At 33.2% G+C, this 17452-nt stretch overlaps 1 protein-coding gene and 1 pseudogene across 1 annotated transcript; both read left to right on the forward strand.

The window, feature by feature from the left end:
• Nucleotides 1-279: 279 nt before the first annotated feature.
• Nucleotides 280-1857, forward strand: LOC128181946 (uncharacterized). Its single transcript, XM_052850528.1, has one exon. It carries the CDS (start codon nucleotides 287-289, stop codon nucleotides 1784-1786), a length of 1500 nt encoding a protein of 499 aa, XP_052706488.1. The 5' UTR covers nucleotides 280-286; the 3' UTR covers nucleotides 1787-1857.
• A 5981-nt stretch (nucleotides 1858-7838) lies between these two features.
• Nucleotides 7839-9593, forward strand: LOC128182134 (uncharacterized; annotated as a pseudogene).
• Nucleotides 9594-17452: the final 7859 nt, after the last annotated feature.

A 17452-nucleotide genomic window follows, 5' to 3' on the forward strand; every position in this document is an offset into this window, starting at 1 on the left:
AGTTTAGATCGATACACATATTCAATAAATGTTTTTTTTTAAGCTGGTTAAACATCTCTGCATGTTTATATCGAGGTCTGAGTAATAGCAAAATCAAGGTAATGATTTCTTCTTCATAAAAACTTCAGTATAAAAGATTTATTTAACATGTCAGATATTGTATTATAGTTAAAAAAAATGTGCACTTTTTGTCGCTCAGACCTGTAGCCCATACTTTAAAAACCACCTGCACTATCTCTCTATGAATCTCAAATTTAGGTCAAAAGCAGTGTACTGATACAGAAACATGGCGGCCATATCTTCCAAATACCCGTTTGGGTCTGCTCAAGAACACATCCCAACGTGTGAGAAACACGATTTAATGATAGACATGACATGTGAGGACTGCGATGAGTTTATTTGTTCACAATGTGCCAAAATAAACCACAAGAATCACAACTGGAAAACTATATCCACAGCAGGAATTCAAAGAAGAAAAGACCTTAAGAAGACTCTGAGTAAGGTTAAGGAGAAAGATTTAAAAGACATGGATGATAAAATAAAGAAGTCAGGCAAGCTAATGGAAGACAACCGGAAATTGTGTGATTCTGAGGTCTTTAAGCTTCAGAAACATTATGATGAGATTGTGTCAAAACTTGACGAAATCAAGAAAAATATTGAGACTAAATTGAGGGAAAATCTGGAAAGAAAAAATGCGGAAGTAAGAGAAAAAAAACTAGACTTAGAAAAGAAAACGAAACAGGCAATAGATTTAGTTAAATTCCTTGAAGAAAAGCACAGTACAATATCTGACTATAGTTTGATAGACAACCTCAGAGACCTGATCAACTTCGTGGCTAACGCTGACAATGATATTGAGAAGAGGGGTCATTCGGTGAGATACAGAAAGGGGGACATCAGTGTGGGGTTACTGGAATCTATGATGGGACAAACTTTTGACTTGAATGACGTAACTGTTTCTGAGACAGATTCATTCCAATATGGAGATAAAAGTATAGCTTTTATGGAGGCAATAAAAGAAGATATATGTTTTATCGGAGCCCTTCGATCAGATTACATTAAACAAGTTAATAAAAAGAACAAAACGGGAAAGAAATTAAATAAATCAAATGTAAATGATGTATGTATAACGAGGAATGGTGATCTGTATGTCACTGATTCTGTGAACGAATCCATTGTCCGGCTTTCACCGTCAGGCGCAGTCTCTTCAGAATTCAGTACAGCTCCATTAAAACCATTGGGAATCTGTCAGTCCACAGGAGGAGGACTGCTGGTCGTATTGATGGATGTTGAGTCAGAAAAATTTAAACCAGACTTCAACAGCAGACGTCTGGTCAGACACGTGACACTGACCGGTGACGTCATCTGTGAGTACGAATACCTGCAGGAGTACGGTCAACCCCGCCTGTTTACTAATCCATGGAGAGTCAGACAGAACGGTAACACTGATATCTGTGTGGTGAACAAGACAAGCAAAGATGCCGGTGAACTGGTGATTCTGTCTGTATCTGGATCTTTGAGATGCAGATACAATGGACAGAAACTGGTGGAGGAATTTAAGCCAACTGATGTAGTGTGCGACTCTCATTGCAACATTATTGTTAATGACATAGTTAACAGCAAGATACATCTCCTGAGTCCTGATGGAGAGTTTATGAAGTACCTACTGACTGAGAATGAACTAACACGGCCTTGGTCAATGTCTCTGTATAAATCCAATTTATGGATTGGGAACTTTCATGGACTTGTGAAAGTGTTTCAATTCAAGGAAACTTTAAAAAAATAGCAATGAATATGAACTTATAATAATTTTTATCCATCAATTGTATGACTCAGAATCGAATAAACTTATAAACTTCTAAGTGTACATATATATATGCATACAAAATAATACATGTTGTTATACTGATTCATAATACCTTTCTACAACTGTTGTTTTATTCTGATCAATGTACTACGTACATAACATGAATAACAAACGCATAAAGAAAAAAGTGCAGAAAACTGAAGTGGGACAGACAGACGGACAGACAGACGGACTGACGGACGCAGAGGAAAGCTAAGTCCCCTCCGGTGAAAATCGGTAGGGAACTAAATATAATGTTAGAAATCAGTATGTACGTTATTATTTAAAGGGGCATGGTCACAGTTTTAGTCAAATTTTATTTTTCTGTTTTTAATGGTTACAATGCTTTATCAATGCATTTCTAATGATCAACTAAAATTTGAGTGTCAGTCGAAGAGTTATGATTAAGATTCATAGCTCACAATTCTTTGCAATGTAAACAAGGCTCGCTTCATGTTTTTGTTTCCAGATAAGTTCTGCTTTAAGCTGGTTTCTCTATCTGCTGAGAACAAGTGCACTTAAGCTATAGAGAATGGGCTCTTTTTCAGTGCCGTTTTTATGTAGAAAATATCAACAAATTACTTTTTTCTCGTAATAGTTAAGCAATGATAGATACTTCTGATTTATATGCACGCTTAAATTTACCAAAATTAGCATACAGTTTAAAAAATTGAGGATTTTAAAATGCTTATAAATAATCTAAATCTGGAAAATCGAACCGAACCTACTAGAATTCTGTCTATTTAAATCAGAGGGAGGAGACATTTAAATCAACATTGCTCTGTTGGTGGATCGATTGGCGCGTTTGCTGAATTATACTGAAACAAATGTCGGAATCGAGATCATTTATCCCATTCTGTTTACTGGAGCTGAGTAATATCCGGTTTATCACTCCCTTTCGATCCTCGTTGATTACGTGGGTTGTGATAATATATAAGCGGCTACAACGGAGGTTGTAAGGCAGTTGCAATCCGAAGCTGAAGGTGTTCACTTAGTAATGGGTTAGGACAAACCCTTGGTATTAGGATAAGTCTTATGTGCCTGAATGAGGCTTTCGAGACTGTATTAGCTTGTGGTAGCTGTTAAAGCTAATAGAAAGCGCGCGCGCTCCATAATAGAGTGGGATATTGTTAATATTATCGATTAAAATATTTGATTGAGAAGGTTATAGTTTATTTACATATTTCTTAAATTGCTCAGGCAGAGCAGCCGAATACCTGAACCCAGAAACGTTACAATACTATATGCATTATTTCACGTCTGAAAAAAAATCGAATAAAGCTTTGAAGTTGCATATTACCATAGTGACCAAACAAACATTCATGACCATACAAAGATGATGGAAAGCGATTTAAAACGTGTCAATGTTTTACAGTGAGCACATTTGACAAACGTTTACCTGGATAGAACCCACGTGATTGTTTGAAATAATTTATTCCATGCGTGGGTTCAAACATGGGTCACGCAGGTAATAGCTTTCGCTTGCTATAGGAAAACCTTGACATTTTCATACTTTTTCATTTTTTAGGCACCAGCCTAATGTAGTACAAACTTCTTACTTTCACAGGAGTTTTCTAAATTTATAATGCGTATTTTGTCTATTCCACAAGTTTGTACTGGGTTAGGCTGATAGTAAACAAAGGCTTTGAAATGACTGCCCGTCCTCGATTTAATATACAAAATCACGAATGTCCGCTGACCCCTACTATGTTTTAAAGCTTTGTGTTTTTTATATGCAATAAATTCAGTGCTAAAACTTGTTAATTCTTATGGAATAGATATCAATAAATAATGTTAGGGAAAAAATATGCTGAATTTGAATCTTCATTTTTTCACTTTTTACTGGGGCCCATAAGTGCACTCGTCCTTTGTTTTTTAACATAGAAAACACTTCCTAGCGTTTATAACATTCATTTATGGTGTACACCTTTTTTGGAATATTCAAAATGTAAACAAAAACATAATTTGAGCGTTGTTTACATAACAAAGAACTGTGGGCTCTGTATTTCGCTTATAACTCGACGACTGACTATTAAAAATACGTTCATAAAGCATTGTAAACATTAAAAACGGGAAAATTTTTTCAAACAAAACCGTGACCATGCCCCTTTAAACATCAATTAAGTTTACAGGTATAGGATTGTACATGGGTGAGTATTCTGTTTATTTTAATAAAACATAATATAAACTCATCCATAGTATCCTTCAATATCATGTTAACTTAAATTTCAAATAAATATGATATAATATGACATGTAGATTTTATTTAAAAGCATAGTTGAACTATTTCAAGTTAAAGCTATATATGACACTTAAACGCTGTTTTTGCTATGTTGAAAACCCGACCCAAACTTTGTCAGTGTGATGATCTACATAAGTTAGAAACTTTGGAGAGAAAATGCCCCAGTTTTAATTGTTAATCATCACCTGATCACGTGATGTCGCAAGCCTATTCAGTATGTAAACAAGAAGTCGACGCGAAAGCTAAGTTAAACGCATTCGTTTACAAAGAAACTAATGATTTGAGTCGCAGGGGCCCCCGGAAGTGGTAAAACTGACTTTCTATTTTATTTATTCTCTGATCAGGTATCAATTAAAATGGTGGTCCGTAGGTTTATTGATAGTGGTTATTCTTTCGAAAGTTTTGAAGGAATAATTCTTTGATCAACGACGACTTTTTTTCGCTATGATTATTTGTAAACAAACTTGCTGTCATTCCTTTTCCCCCATGCTGTTCTCCCAATTACTTTTCCACGCAGATTTATACTTTCGCGAATCGTTTATAACTATGCAGAGAAACATTTTCATTTCTCCTTACATAAAATAATCATAAAAGTCACTTATTACCAGGTTTGGGGTAATGCTAAATGTAATGGTAATGCATTGCAATGCATTACATGTTTTCAAAGTAATGCTAATAATGTGTAATGCTACAAAAATAGCATTACAAGTAATGGTAATGTAATTCATTACTTTCCAAAATTTAGTGTAATGCTAGCATTACATGGCATTACTTTGCATTACTATGCTTATTTATGAATTTTCACTTTAAAAAATGTGATGAATAAATGAATAGCTGAAATTCAATTTTAATAATTTGATTATAAAGAAATAATTCTTGAAATAAATATGTTTTAGATGTATTATTAAAAAAGATTTATAAAAATTCATTTTTAAATTGTTCATATTACTAGATATAACAACACAGTTTCATAACATTTTTATGAGTGTTGTTATTTAGAGTTTTAAATCATTTAAACAATTTACTCCAATTAGTTTGCACTTCAATAAAGATGTGTCAACAACACACTATGCCCCCAGGATAATCTAAGTATCAAAACAATCTATTGTTATAAGAAGTGCTAAACACCCCAATCCCCTTCCCTACGCCATGTCCCAATAGAATAGAGGACAGACATGCAACTTTAAGGGGAAAATGAATGCACTGTCCATCTATGATGAGAATCAAAATCACTTCCAATATTATAACCCATTTGAAAATAATTTACTCTCTCTCTTTCTCTCTCGCTGTTATATATTAAGTACATTAGTTTGGACTGATAGAAGATACAAGATTAATGTACTTTTTCTATTTTTGCACTTAATATATCCTAAGATAAAGATTATCAAACCATCTTTCAGTCTCAGCTTCCACTGCTCCTGTAGAACGTTTATTTAGTATAGCTGGGAAGATTTTCAAACTAATAGGATGCAGTTTAAAGATGAAACCTTTGAAACTTTGATCATAAAGTGCAACAGCAATCTTTTGTCTTGAAGTGTCCTCAGCATAAAAAAATCCGATTAAAATATATTAAGAAATATAACTGGGAAAACCCTCTGTTTATAATTTAATACAATTAAGTGTCCAAAATTATAAAGATTTGTGTAATCTGGGGAAATATCTCTATTTAGCTTTTTAATAAAGGCAACATTATTCCATAAATTGTTCTCTATTATCCATGAATATGAAATCTGTGTCTCTATATCATATTTGACATTGTATCATGCCAAATGTCTATAAATATCTTTTTACTTAATATGTATTATCTTGTTCATAATGCCACAAGATGATATATATTGAGCAAATAAAGAATTACTCTTGTATATACAGTCATTGAATTTGAACCTAATACTGAGCATGAACCTGTAGAAATGTTAAAGAGTGTTTTATATTTGAAATATTTGCAAAGACTCTTTATTAGCTTTACTTTTTTTAAAACAAAGTAATGGTAACGGTAATGCATTACTTTACTCATGTAATGGTAATGTAATGCATTACTTCAAGAAAATCAAGTAATGGTAATGGTAATTTAATGCCCTGATTCATGAAGTAATGATAATGTAATGCATTACTTTACAATGTAATTCGCCCCAAGCCTGCTTATTACCAATGAATAACTTTTCACATTCGTCACTGTTTTCTTTTATACAAATCACCACACTGACAAAGATTGAGCCGGGTCTCAAACATAACAAAAACAGTGTTAAAAACGGCACATTTAGCTTAAAAAAGTACATAAAATTTGTATAATCAACATGCTTTAAAGTGTCGTGTATTTTATGCACAATGTAAATGAGCTAAAGTTGGGTTGAATTACTAAAATAAACACAGTAAAAGGCATATTCTACTACTAGTCTAAAGGTGACTGATTATGAAAAAGGGAATATCTTTTTTAATTTATAAGTTCCCATTCAAGTTCATATTCATTTTAATTAAAATAACTAAATGAGTATTTTTTTTTTAAATTAAATATTTAGTTTGTGTAAACTCATACAACTTAAACGAGGGCTATATATACTTACTATTATTTTTTGGTACCAATAGCTATGTACAAAAAATATATATCTATTCTATTCTATTTTGATTATTTGTATGACGAAAACAAGAGGCTCAGGGGCGCCATCTTTCATCTTAGAGACAATAGCCAATACTGTTTTGCTATCAAATTCATTCAAAACATTTGTATGCGTTAGTAGAGTATATTTTCTTAGAAAAGAATTTCAAACTTCTCCACATACAAACAGTAAGCCATCTTTTTGGATTTTTTTAAAGAAATCTTCTCTTTTTGATTTTATGTCAAAATTCAACATCTCATGTGGCACCCCCTCCCCTTCTCCAGGAGATCTTGATTTGCACAAAATGGAATCTACACTACATGAGGATGCTTTCACAAAAGTTTCAGCTTTTCAGACCAAATTTTCGTTTAGGAAGAATTTTTGAAAGATTTTTCTCTATGTAAAAATTCAACCAACAATTGTGGCCCCACCCTATCCCTTGAGGTACAGTTTAATCATAATTTCTTTTTAAATTGATATTTAGTACCGTAAAAGGAACACATTTTATTTAATTAGACAATCAACAACTCAAACATAATTTTCAATCCCGTAAACAAGCTGTAATGTAGAGAAGAGAGATCATTCGGTGAGATTCAAAAAGGGGACATCATTGATGGGCTACAGGAATCAATGATGGGACAAACTGTTGATTTTGAAGACATCATCGTTGCCTCACTTTAATATGGAGATAAAATATAGTAGTGGAAGAAGTATATGCCAATGAGCCACAACTCCTCCCACCTTGTGCTTACCTTAACTGGGGACCTTTTAACCATTTAAATTCTTTAACATGCAAATGACTGATCAATATTAAAGTCTCTAAGGTTCGGTTTGCATTCTACAGTAGTGTTCCAAAACTCTTTCCAGCTTTTATACATTGTATTATAATATTCAATACACTGCAGTTTAAGCTGGTTAACATCTCTGCATGTTTATATCGAGGTCTGAGTAATAGCAAAATCAAGGTAATGATTTCTTCTTCATAGAAACTTCAGTATAAAAGATTTACTTTAACATGTTGGATATTGTTCATGTATGGTTAAAAAAATGTGCAGTTTTCGTCGCTCAGACCTGTAGCCCATACTTTTAAAACCACCTGCATTATCTCTCTATGAATCTCAAATTTAGTTCAAAAACAGTGTACTGATACAGAAACATGGCGGCCATATCTTCCAAATACCCGTTTGGGTCTGCTCAAGAACACATCCCAACGTGTAAGAAACACGATTTAATGATAGACATGACACATGTGAGGACTGCGATGAGTTTATTTGTTCACAATGTGCCAAAATAGACCACAAGGATCATAACTGGAAAACTATATTCACAGCAGGAATTCAAAGAAGAAATGAGCTTAAGAGGACTCTGAATAAGGTTAAGGAGAACGAGTAAAAGAGATGAATGAGAAGATACAGAAAGCAGGCAAGCTAATGTGGGACAACCGGAAATGTTATAAATCTGAGGTCTCTAAGCTTCAAAAACATTATGATGAGATTGTGGCAAAACTTAAGGTAATTAAAAAAAATATTGAGATTAAAATGAGGGGAGATCTGGAAAGGAAAAATGCCGAACCGAGTAAGAAAAAAATAAATTTAGAAAAAAACCCCGAAAAAGGTCATGGATTTAGTTCAATTCCTTGAAGAACAACACAATAACATGTCTGAGTACAGTTTGATAGACAATCTCAGGGACTTGACTAATAATCTCTTGTCCATCAAAGACAATGATTTTGAAAAAGGGAATCTTTCTGTGAGGTACAGAAAAGGAGACATCAGAGAGGGGTCATTAGAGTCCATGATGGGACAATGTTTTGATTTGAATGACATTGTTGTTTCTGAGACAGATTCATTCCATTATCAAGATGAACTTATTCTTGCTATGGAGGCAATCAATGAAGATACGTGTCTTGTCGGAGCGTTTAACTCAGATTGCATTGAACAAATGAATAAAAAGAACAAAAAAGGGAAGAAAATTTATACATCTGGTGTACAAGATGTATGTTTAACGGACAATGGTGACCTGTATGCCACCCATTCTGTAAAGGACTGTATTGTCCGTCTTTCTCAATTAGACACAATCTCTACAGCATTCAGTACAGCTCCACTAAAGAATCTGTCAGTCCACAGAAGGAGGACTGCTGGTCACATTGAGAGACAATCAGTCAGAACCATTTCAACCAGACTTGGACAGCATACGTCTGATCAGACACGTGACACTGAATGGTGACGTCATTCGTGAATACGAGTACCAGAAGGACGGTAAGCACAAGTTGTTTATTTTTCCATTTAGAGTCAGACAGAACGGTAACACTGATATCTGTGTGGTGAACTGGACAAGTACATCTGCCGGTGAACTGTTGATTTTATCCTCCTCTGGATCTCTCAGAGGCAGATACAGTGGACAGAAACAAACGGACTCATTTAAGCCAACTGATGTAGCGTGTGACTCTAACTGCAACATTATTGTCAATGACGAATGTAACAGCAAGATACATCTTCTGAGTCCTGATGGGGATTTCTTGAAATACTTACTGACAGAGAAAGAAGTAAGACATCCATGGTCCATGTCTTTGTATAAATCCGTACTGTGGGTTGGGGATTTGTTAGGACGTGTTCTTGAAAGTGTTTCAGTTCAATAAAACGTAAAATAATATCACCCATAGAATTATCAGGATTGGCATGAATTACCTTAATGATTCCGAACAAAATAAAATGGTACAAAGCAACTAGAAGAATTCCGGTTTAGAAAAGAATTTAATTGACATTGAACCAGGTAATCAAAATATCAACAACTAATATATTTTACGGTGCTACCGTTGTGGCGAGCGCAGCAAGAATTACACATACCTTGTATCATTGTCAACTTAGTGTTATTTAGGTATCAATAAACGTCAAAGAATTTGAGAGAGAGATAGAGAAAGAGAGAGAAAAGAGGGCGGTCCCTGTATGTAGACCCTGTGTGTTATTCCTAGCACTTTCAAATTTAATGGTTTGACCACTTTTTTATTTAATAGCTCAAAATGTTCTATCGTTTATTTCCTCCCTACTTTATACTAACCTGCTTACTGTAGATGCATGCACAATTAGCTTAAAATTGGATCGATATGACAGGAAAGTATGGCTCTTGCTAGTATATATTTGTATAATCTCTATATCAAAAAATAAATAAAAAATTAAAGCAAATCATATATCAATGAGGCAAGTATCGCAGTCTATACTAAAATAGTTATACAGATGTTTGAACCACCTCTAAATTTATCGCGGGAAATATAAATGCGAGTGCACTGTGACGTCATCCATGACCTTTTTTGTCTTTGTTTACGTATCTCGACTCAATACAAAGGAATGGAAGTATGTAACAAATCTCTTGGTTCTCGTTAAAGCATGTGCGGTACTCATAACGTGTCTTTAAACCTCAGGACGCCGTAAATTACGAGTTTAATGTCGGCCATTTTTTTGTATAGCACCATGGGTGAAAACATTAGAGGGCATTATAGAACGTAGACAAAAAATGTTGTTTGATGAATCTGTAGATTTAGCTCGTTCTTTTTCCCTTATGCAACGATTTTGAACATACAGTCAAACATGAGAATCTATGTTCTGCAACCGGTTATATTTATAATACATCGCTTTAATAGATGATAAACTTCTGCAACTGTTGAGTGTTTTAGATCTATGTATTACATGTACGTACATGTACATATAATGCTTTTATCACTATGTCAGAAATTACTATATACAATGTCATTTACTTGTAAAATTAACGTAATGAGATCGAGTGCTGTTCGAGTGCGCACGCTTTCGCGCACCGTTTTATTTGCATTCTGACGTCATCTCTTTGCTTGGTTTTCGCCACGGCGTTATGTTTTCAACTGCAAATATTCAGCGAAATTTGTCGAAAATAGCACGTCTGAGGCGTAAAATTAATATTTTATTGTAGAATAAAGATAAATGTCTTGAAGTATATAAAGCCATATTTGGGCTCAGGTCGAAAACGTGAAGGGGATTTAGCAAGCCTAGCTCTACATTTATTTCAAGACAGTAACCATGAATTTTATAGTTATGACCCTTATTATGTAATTTTTATATATTTTTGGGAGTTGATTTTAAATCAACTCTCCTATGCAGTTACTCAGACAAAACGAAAGTGAAACAGTGTTTGGACCTCAGCACAAATCATTGCTGCTGACAAAACTTAGTTCTTGAAAATAATTAATGAATTCTATGTAATGTATGCTAAAGCATTGTTTTTCAAGGAAACTTATTTATAAATACCTTGAAAATAGTCAGATTTTAAATGGTACGACCAATTTCAATATTTTTTATAGTCGTATGTATTCCTACGCCAGAGTTCAATACAGCGTTTGGTTGAACGAGACTAGAGTTCAATATTGCTTGGATCCATACAGTTTTCGAGAAATGTTTCTATTACTGATACATAGTTTGATTGAATTAATTTTATCTTTGAATATCATTTAACATGATTCATATGGGGGTTTCTCGACATTCTTGTCGAAAAAGTCCAAAAATTCATATTATAAAAATGTGCGTAATTCAAATTAGAAAATACATGTACATGTACTTGTCATACAAAATAACATACCATTGATTTTAAAATAAATAAACATCGACAAAATCAACTCCCGTCAGTTCTTTAGTACTTTGATTATTGCTTAAAGATGTCTGAATGTTTTAATAACACTATAAAAATCGCCATTTTTGCCTTTGTCAAATAAAAAGTAGCCATTATCCGACAACTTCTGAGAAATTGAGCATACAAATAAAAGTAGCCATTATCCGACAACTTCTGAGAAATTGAGCATACAAATAAAACTTTAATAAGACCCCTGGAGAAAACAGGAGGTAAAAGGTTATTTGTATTTGGATATTTGATGCCTTTTTTCAATAACATTCATATGTACAACAGGGAAAAAATCCCTAGGGCAGAAGTTTGAAAAAAAATGGGCAAAATTGACACGTTCGAGCAAAATCCCATAGGGTTCTATGTTAAAAATAACAAACTTTGACCTCCTAAATTAATGATGTGGTAATTGTCTGATTTTTTGTTACAAAATGATAACTATTTCAGAAGAAATTCATGTAAGAAATTTCATTAAAAAAATTTTAAAAGTAAAAGAATTTCATAATCTCTTACAGTATCTGAAGTAAATATGTTTACTTTTTATTTGTTATAATTATGATATGATATGAAGTTTTCAAAAATGCATAGCTGAACTGCAAAAGTAATGAAATTACATTGTCGTTTAGGAGTGGACTCAACTTCACTGGTTCGGCCGGGAATCTGGCAAGGGGATGTAAATCCGGGCCTTATTATGGAATGTAAACTTTGTAGGGAATAAGATTAGTTATGCAGCTTTGCTGGAATATCCAAGTTTAATAGTGTGTATTAGGTATATAAATGGCTCGCTGCTACTAACACTATCTAGTGGGTTATTCCTTTATATTAGCTCAGTTGGTCGAACGTTGCATGATTTTTAAACTGATAGGTCCGAGTTCGAGCCTAGCTGTGGTCATTTTTTTCTGTTCTATTATATAAAAATGGTTGACATTAATGAAGATAGTTCTTTGTTTTCTTGTTTTGAGAATAGGACTATTAAAACAATTACTATCTTTGGCAAGAAAACTTAATTATTGTACACCTGCTTTGTTAATTTCTGAATAATTGATGACTTCAATTTTCTATCGTTAACTTCCTTACTTATTTAGCAAGATTCCTCATCTGTATATGGAGTTTAAGTCTCTCAGTTGATTCGATACGCAAAGACACACTATACGTATCCCCAATTTCTAAATCGAGGCAAGCTATTGACAAATAAGTTTAACAAACAAGGTTAATTCTCAACAATCTTGATTGAGGTCATAATTTCGTAAGTTCTGTGGTCGATACAACAACAGTGTCAGCAATCTTCCGTTAGGTCGAATGCTGAATGACGTTTTTGTATACCAATTTTTCAGTTTTCCCAATTACGACAAATTAAGAGCAAACGGCCGGTGTGAGCGGTCAGCAGGGGGTGTTCATTTTTCCATTGCATCTGGTCCTACCTCTAATTTTTGTTGAGGTCCGTGTTTGCTCTGCTCCTGTTTTGAATATTTCAGTTGGACTTTTGATTATGAATACTGTTCGTTATCACTACATTTAATGTTTCATGTAGCTGTTATGTTACTTTTATATTTTTAAGTTTCGGCCGACATGTTTTTGAAGCAGGATTTAGTCACGTTAGTTTGTGAGACAAGTGCTTTACATTTATTCGTAAAGGAATATTTTTTTTTGCTCCTTTGTATTTTTCTCTCCATTTCAAAACAAAAAATTAAATGCTCTTTTTTTTACATTCAATGTATGTTGTTAAACAGCGTTTAATTTTACTATAGATTACTAGAATCTATCATGATATAGATAAATACATTAAGATGCTTCATTTAAACGGAGTGAGATATTATTACATGTTTAATTATTATATGTTTTATTATTATTATTATCATTATTATATAAGGTCCGAATTCAAATAAATAAAAAAAAGGGTTTGGCATACTTCTTAACTGTGTTTTTCTTTATTATTCTTTTTAACGAATTGCTTCATGTGTGCTTTGTTAGCTTTAGTCACACTCAGAAGTAGAGGAAGAAAACAAAATGAAAGCATGTTCCATGTAGCAAATCGGAAGTATATTGGTGGATCATGCAATTTTTCAAGCTAGTAATATTTAGCTTTTAGCAATAGCCAGGCACGGTTATTATAATAGACCGGTAAATGTAATAATTTTTTTCCCGACCGAATATCTATATTCTATTATGTTAAGCGGGTTCAACGATACTTCTGTGCTATTCAAACGTACGGTCAGACGGTCAAGCAGTCGTGTTTTGTGTTCTGTATTTTGTGTTTTCATGATAAGATAAATGATTGTAAATCTTATATTCTTATCATTATCAAATTTAAGCAATTTTCAGTAGACGTTAAATTCAAGGAATTCTTATTTCAGCGAATATAGCAAAAATTATCTCCGCGAGCTATTTTTCTGCTATGCAGTATATCAAATATATGATCAAAATTATCATTTCAAAAAGGGCAAAATCTCAAAAATACCAGGATCGGAATTAATATCATATATTTACATTATCCAGTGTCTCTGTCCGTGATAACACTACGTATCGATTTTGTTCTATATAACCCATAATACAAATATCGCTAAAGTGAGGCGCCAGCGGGGTTTGCTTATTTATATTTAAAGATTTAATCGTACGATGGCTAAAATTATATAAATATAAGTAATAAGGAATCATTCTTTGAATATTATGAGGTGATAATTTCGGTCGGGACGTGATCAAATCTATCATAAAGCCCTTCGGGCTTTATTGGATTTGATCACGCCCCGACCAAAATTATCACCTCATAATACTCAAAGAGTGATTCCTTATTCCTTATTTAATTGCGTTTAATACAATGTCTGCAAGGAACTCATGCATATTTAATGTACTATTATGCCCATAGTCGATATAATGAGCAACATTTATAATAATGTGTGTTTCACATCAAGTTCGGTCAGGTTCTAGTTTGATTAATGACGACATTAAGAAGTAATAAGTTGTTGAAAAGATCAGATTGTTAGGTCAAATAATGCAGCGAATGTTTTGTTGTTGACATTGTATTAAGATCGTAAACAATTCTCAAATGGACAAAACCATTAACCATGTACAGCACATGTACCAGTAGCTTAATTCCTCATAGAGTTCTTGACCTAAGATCCTTCCAACAAAGACAGAGAGGTGTAAGAGCCAGTGGATGTATCATCCTTAGCTAAACCGTTAAACATCTCTTTAACAGTGTAAAACACATTCTTCGTAAAACAGATAGTATTTTTAGTACTTTAAGGTATTCCGTTTCCAACAGAAGACTTTATAGTGATTGTAGTGTTATTTTCTTTCTTTCTTTCTTTCTTTCTTATTGGTTTTTCCTTTTTTGTCCACAAGATTTCTCAGAGATGGCTGAATAGATTTTCTTGAAATTTTTAGGAATGGTAAAAAATAAAATATCTCGAGGCGTTTTTTTAAATTTTTATAAAACTCATTTCATGTCGTCCGTTTCCTGTCCCACGAGGAAAAGCTTGTCACCTCAAGATCTCAAGAACAATAAAGACATGAGCATCCAAACTTTGTACATGTAGGATGATAGACCTATAGCTGTAGATCTTTTGAATTATTCTGTTGTGTTCGTCGTAACTTTTGGTATTCACCGGAAGTAATTCAAAATTTGTTATTCTATGTATTTTATTTATTTCACATATTAAATGAACATATTAGTTTACATATTTACATATGTCATCTATGTGATGTTAAGTAAATAAAATCATTCTACTTCCGCTGGGGTATCTCATTTATCTCAGGTAGCTTTTTTTTTTTAAAACAAAATGAACCATTTGTACCAATGAGATCTCAAAAAATGTAAGTAGTGATCGATCAAAACACGAAGCTTACATGTATGGTGGACATTTGATTGAAAATGTGTTCAAACGATTTCATTTTGTCGACCGTCACTTTCGGTTCTCACAGTATGGATTCAAACAAATCAAGCTGTTTATAAGTTTAACTGTTTATTTTTTAGAGTTTCCTTTATTAAATAAATGATAATTAAACAATAATGTACAATAGGCAAATATACGAAAAATCCTGACTTTACTTTTAATTTAGCACTTCCGTTTGTCTGTGTCCTTGTGTCCTTGTGACCACGAGATCTCACAAACGGTAAATGATAGACCTGTGTATGTACAACTGTTTTCATTATTTTGTTTTATCTGGCGTAACGTCCGATCGTCACAGGAAGTACTCCAAAATTTCTTCTTTTTTGTTATTTAGATTTGAAGAAATATTTTAGAAATTGAAATACAATGTTATCTACACATGGTCAAATGAGCCAAAAAAAAAAACCCTACTTCCGGTGAGACATCTCTAATATCTGAGGTAGCTTTCTTTTATCTATAAAATTTTTGTACACGCGATATCTCAAAAACTGTAAGAGATCAAGACATACATCTTATATGGTTGATTTTTTTTTTTTACATTTAATAGAAAGTGTATTTACGGGTTTCATTTTTTTCCCGTCACTTCTGGTTCTTTCCGGAAGCGTTCAAGCAAATGAAGTTTTTAATACTAAGTTTGGAGATTAACTTTGAATATTTCGTTCAGTCTGATGAAAAGTATTGTTCTGTAAATAAATATACTAAAATACTTATTCTTAATTTCTTTCATCATTTACGATTATCCGTATCCGGTACCGAGACATAAAACCTTTTCTCAACAAGATCTCAAAATGACAAAAACTTAAACAACCAATCTTTGAAGAAAGACAGAACAATGTTGACCATATTCTGTTTGATCCGGCGTAACTTCCGATCGTCACAGGAAGTACTCATTTTGTTTTGACTTGTTTTTTACTGTTTTACCTAGAAAAAAAACCCTTAAAAATCCCTTCACAGTATATATTATATGCATTTTCTTTTTACAAGAGAAAAACATTTTTTTTGCAGATTAATACATGAGGAAGGAAGATCATTTTGTTGCTTTAGCAACAAAAGTCTAGTATTCAATTATTTTGTGGGTGTAGGAGTGTATCTGTATTGAATGCTTTACAAAATCAAAGTTCAAAATATATCTTATTACTATTAGGTTTACTTTAAGATGCGATAAATATGATATTAGTAGTATGTGACCTGTAAAATTTATCAAAAAGCGTAGCTGACTTGTGTATTTTATGCCATCATGTATAAACGAACAAACTGAAATAAGCGCAGTAAAAGGCACAGGAGCACATGTGACAATAACCGAAAGGTCGTTCGTTCAAACCCCGCTGAGGTCACTTGATGTTGTGTGTTGTGCACTTATACAAGGCACTTTATCTACATTGTCTCAGTCCACCCAGTTAAAATTGGGTACCGGTTTACGCTGGGGCTTGGGGTTAACCTGCCATGGACCGGTGTTCCATCCAGGGGGTGTCAATGACTCTCATCAGCTAAGCACCACGGAAACCGGGAAAAAAGCACTAGCCCTTTGAGCTTTCATGACTTGGAGAAGGGTTTAACTTTTAACTTAAAAGGCAATTACCGTAAAAAGTCAAAGAGTGACTGCTAATGTTAAAGAGATTTGTTATTATAAACGATGCAGTAAATGTTTTGTTGTTGTTGTTTTTTTATATATCGTCGGTTATATAATACACCAGGCTGTCGCGCGCGTTGTATGATAATTTTTCCCCATCTGGTGTGCTCTAGAATCGACAATATATCTAAACATATGCATTTAATGCTTACACTTTTATTTGATTTGATGTTTTTTTTAATATGAGATAGTTTTGAATCGTCGTTTTATATACATGCTATATTTTGCTTTTCTTCGGCTAAAAATATAGAGCCAAAACCTTTGGCGGAACCCCCCGCCTTTTTTTGTTAGAATAGATGATTTAAAGCTTATTTTTCAAAAGTGCATATCAAATTGTTAAAGAGAACTTTGAATGTTTCATTAAACCTAAGACTCATATCTATTCAAAACACGTTTATTTGTGCTCATACGCCGTGATCAGATTAAACGCGTGTTATTGAACTTTGAACGTAAGATATTTCTAATGCTAACATAAGGAGCATTTTACATTGAATGTAAAAATAATACAATTAAAGATAAGGATTAATATTGTTATTCTGATAAAATATTTTTTGATGTTAAGCCATACAATTTGCATACAAAGCTTTATTTTAAGTTACATACTTAATT

This window comes from Crassostrea angulata, chromosome 4 (genome assembly GCF_025612915.1).
Source record: "Crassostrea angulata isolate pt1a10 chromosome 4, ASM2561291v2, whole genome shotgun sequence".
NCBI classification, from domain to species: Eukaryota; Metazoa; Mollusca; class Bivalvia; order Ostreida; family Ostreidae; genus Magallana; species Magallana angulata.

Excerpts from the sequence above, each read along its gene's own strand:
- LOC128181946 (XM_052850528.1), top strand. The coding sequence starts at position 287 with ATGGCGGCCATATCTTCCAAATACCCGTTTGGGTCTGCTCAAGAACAC.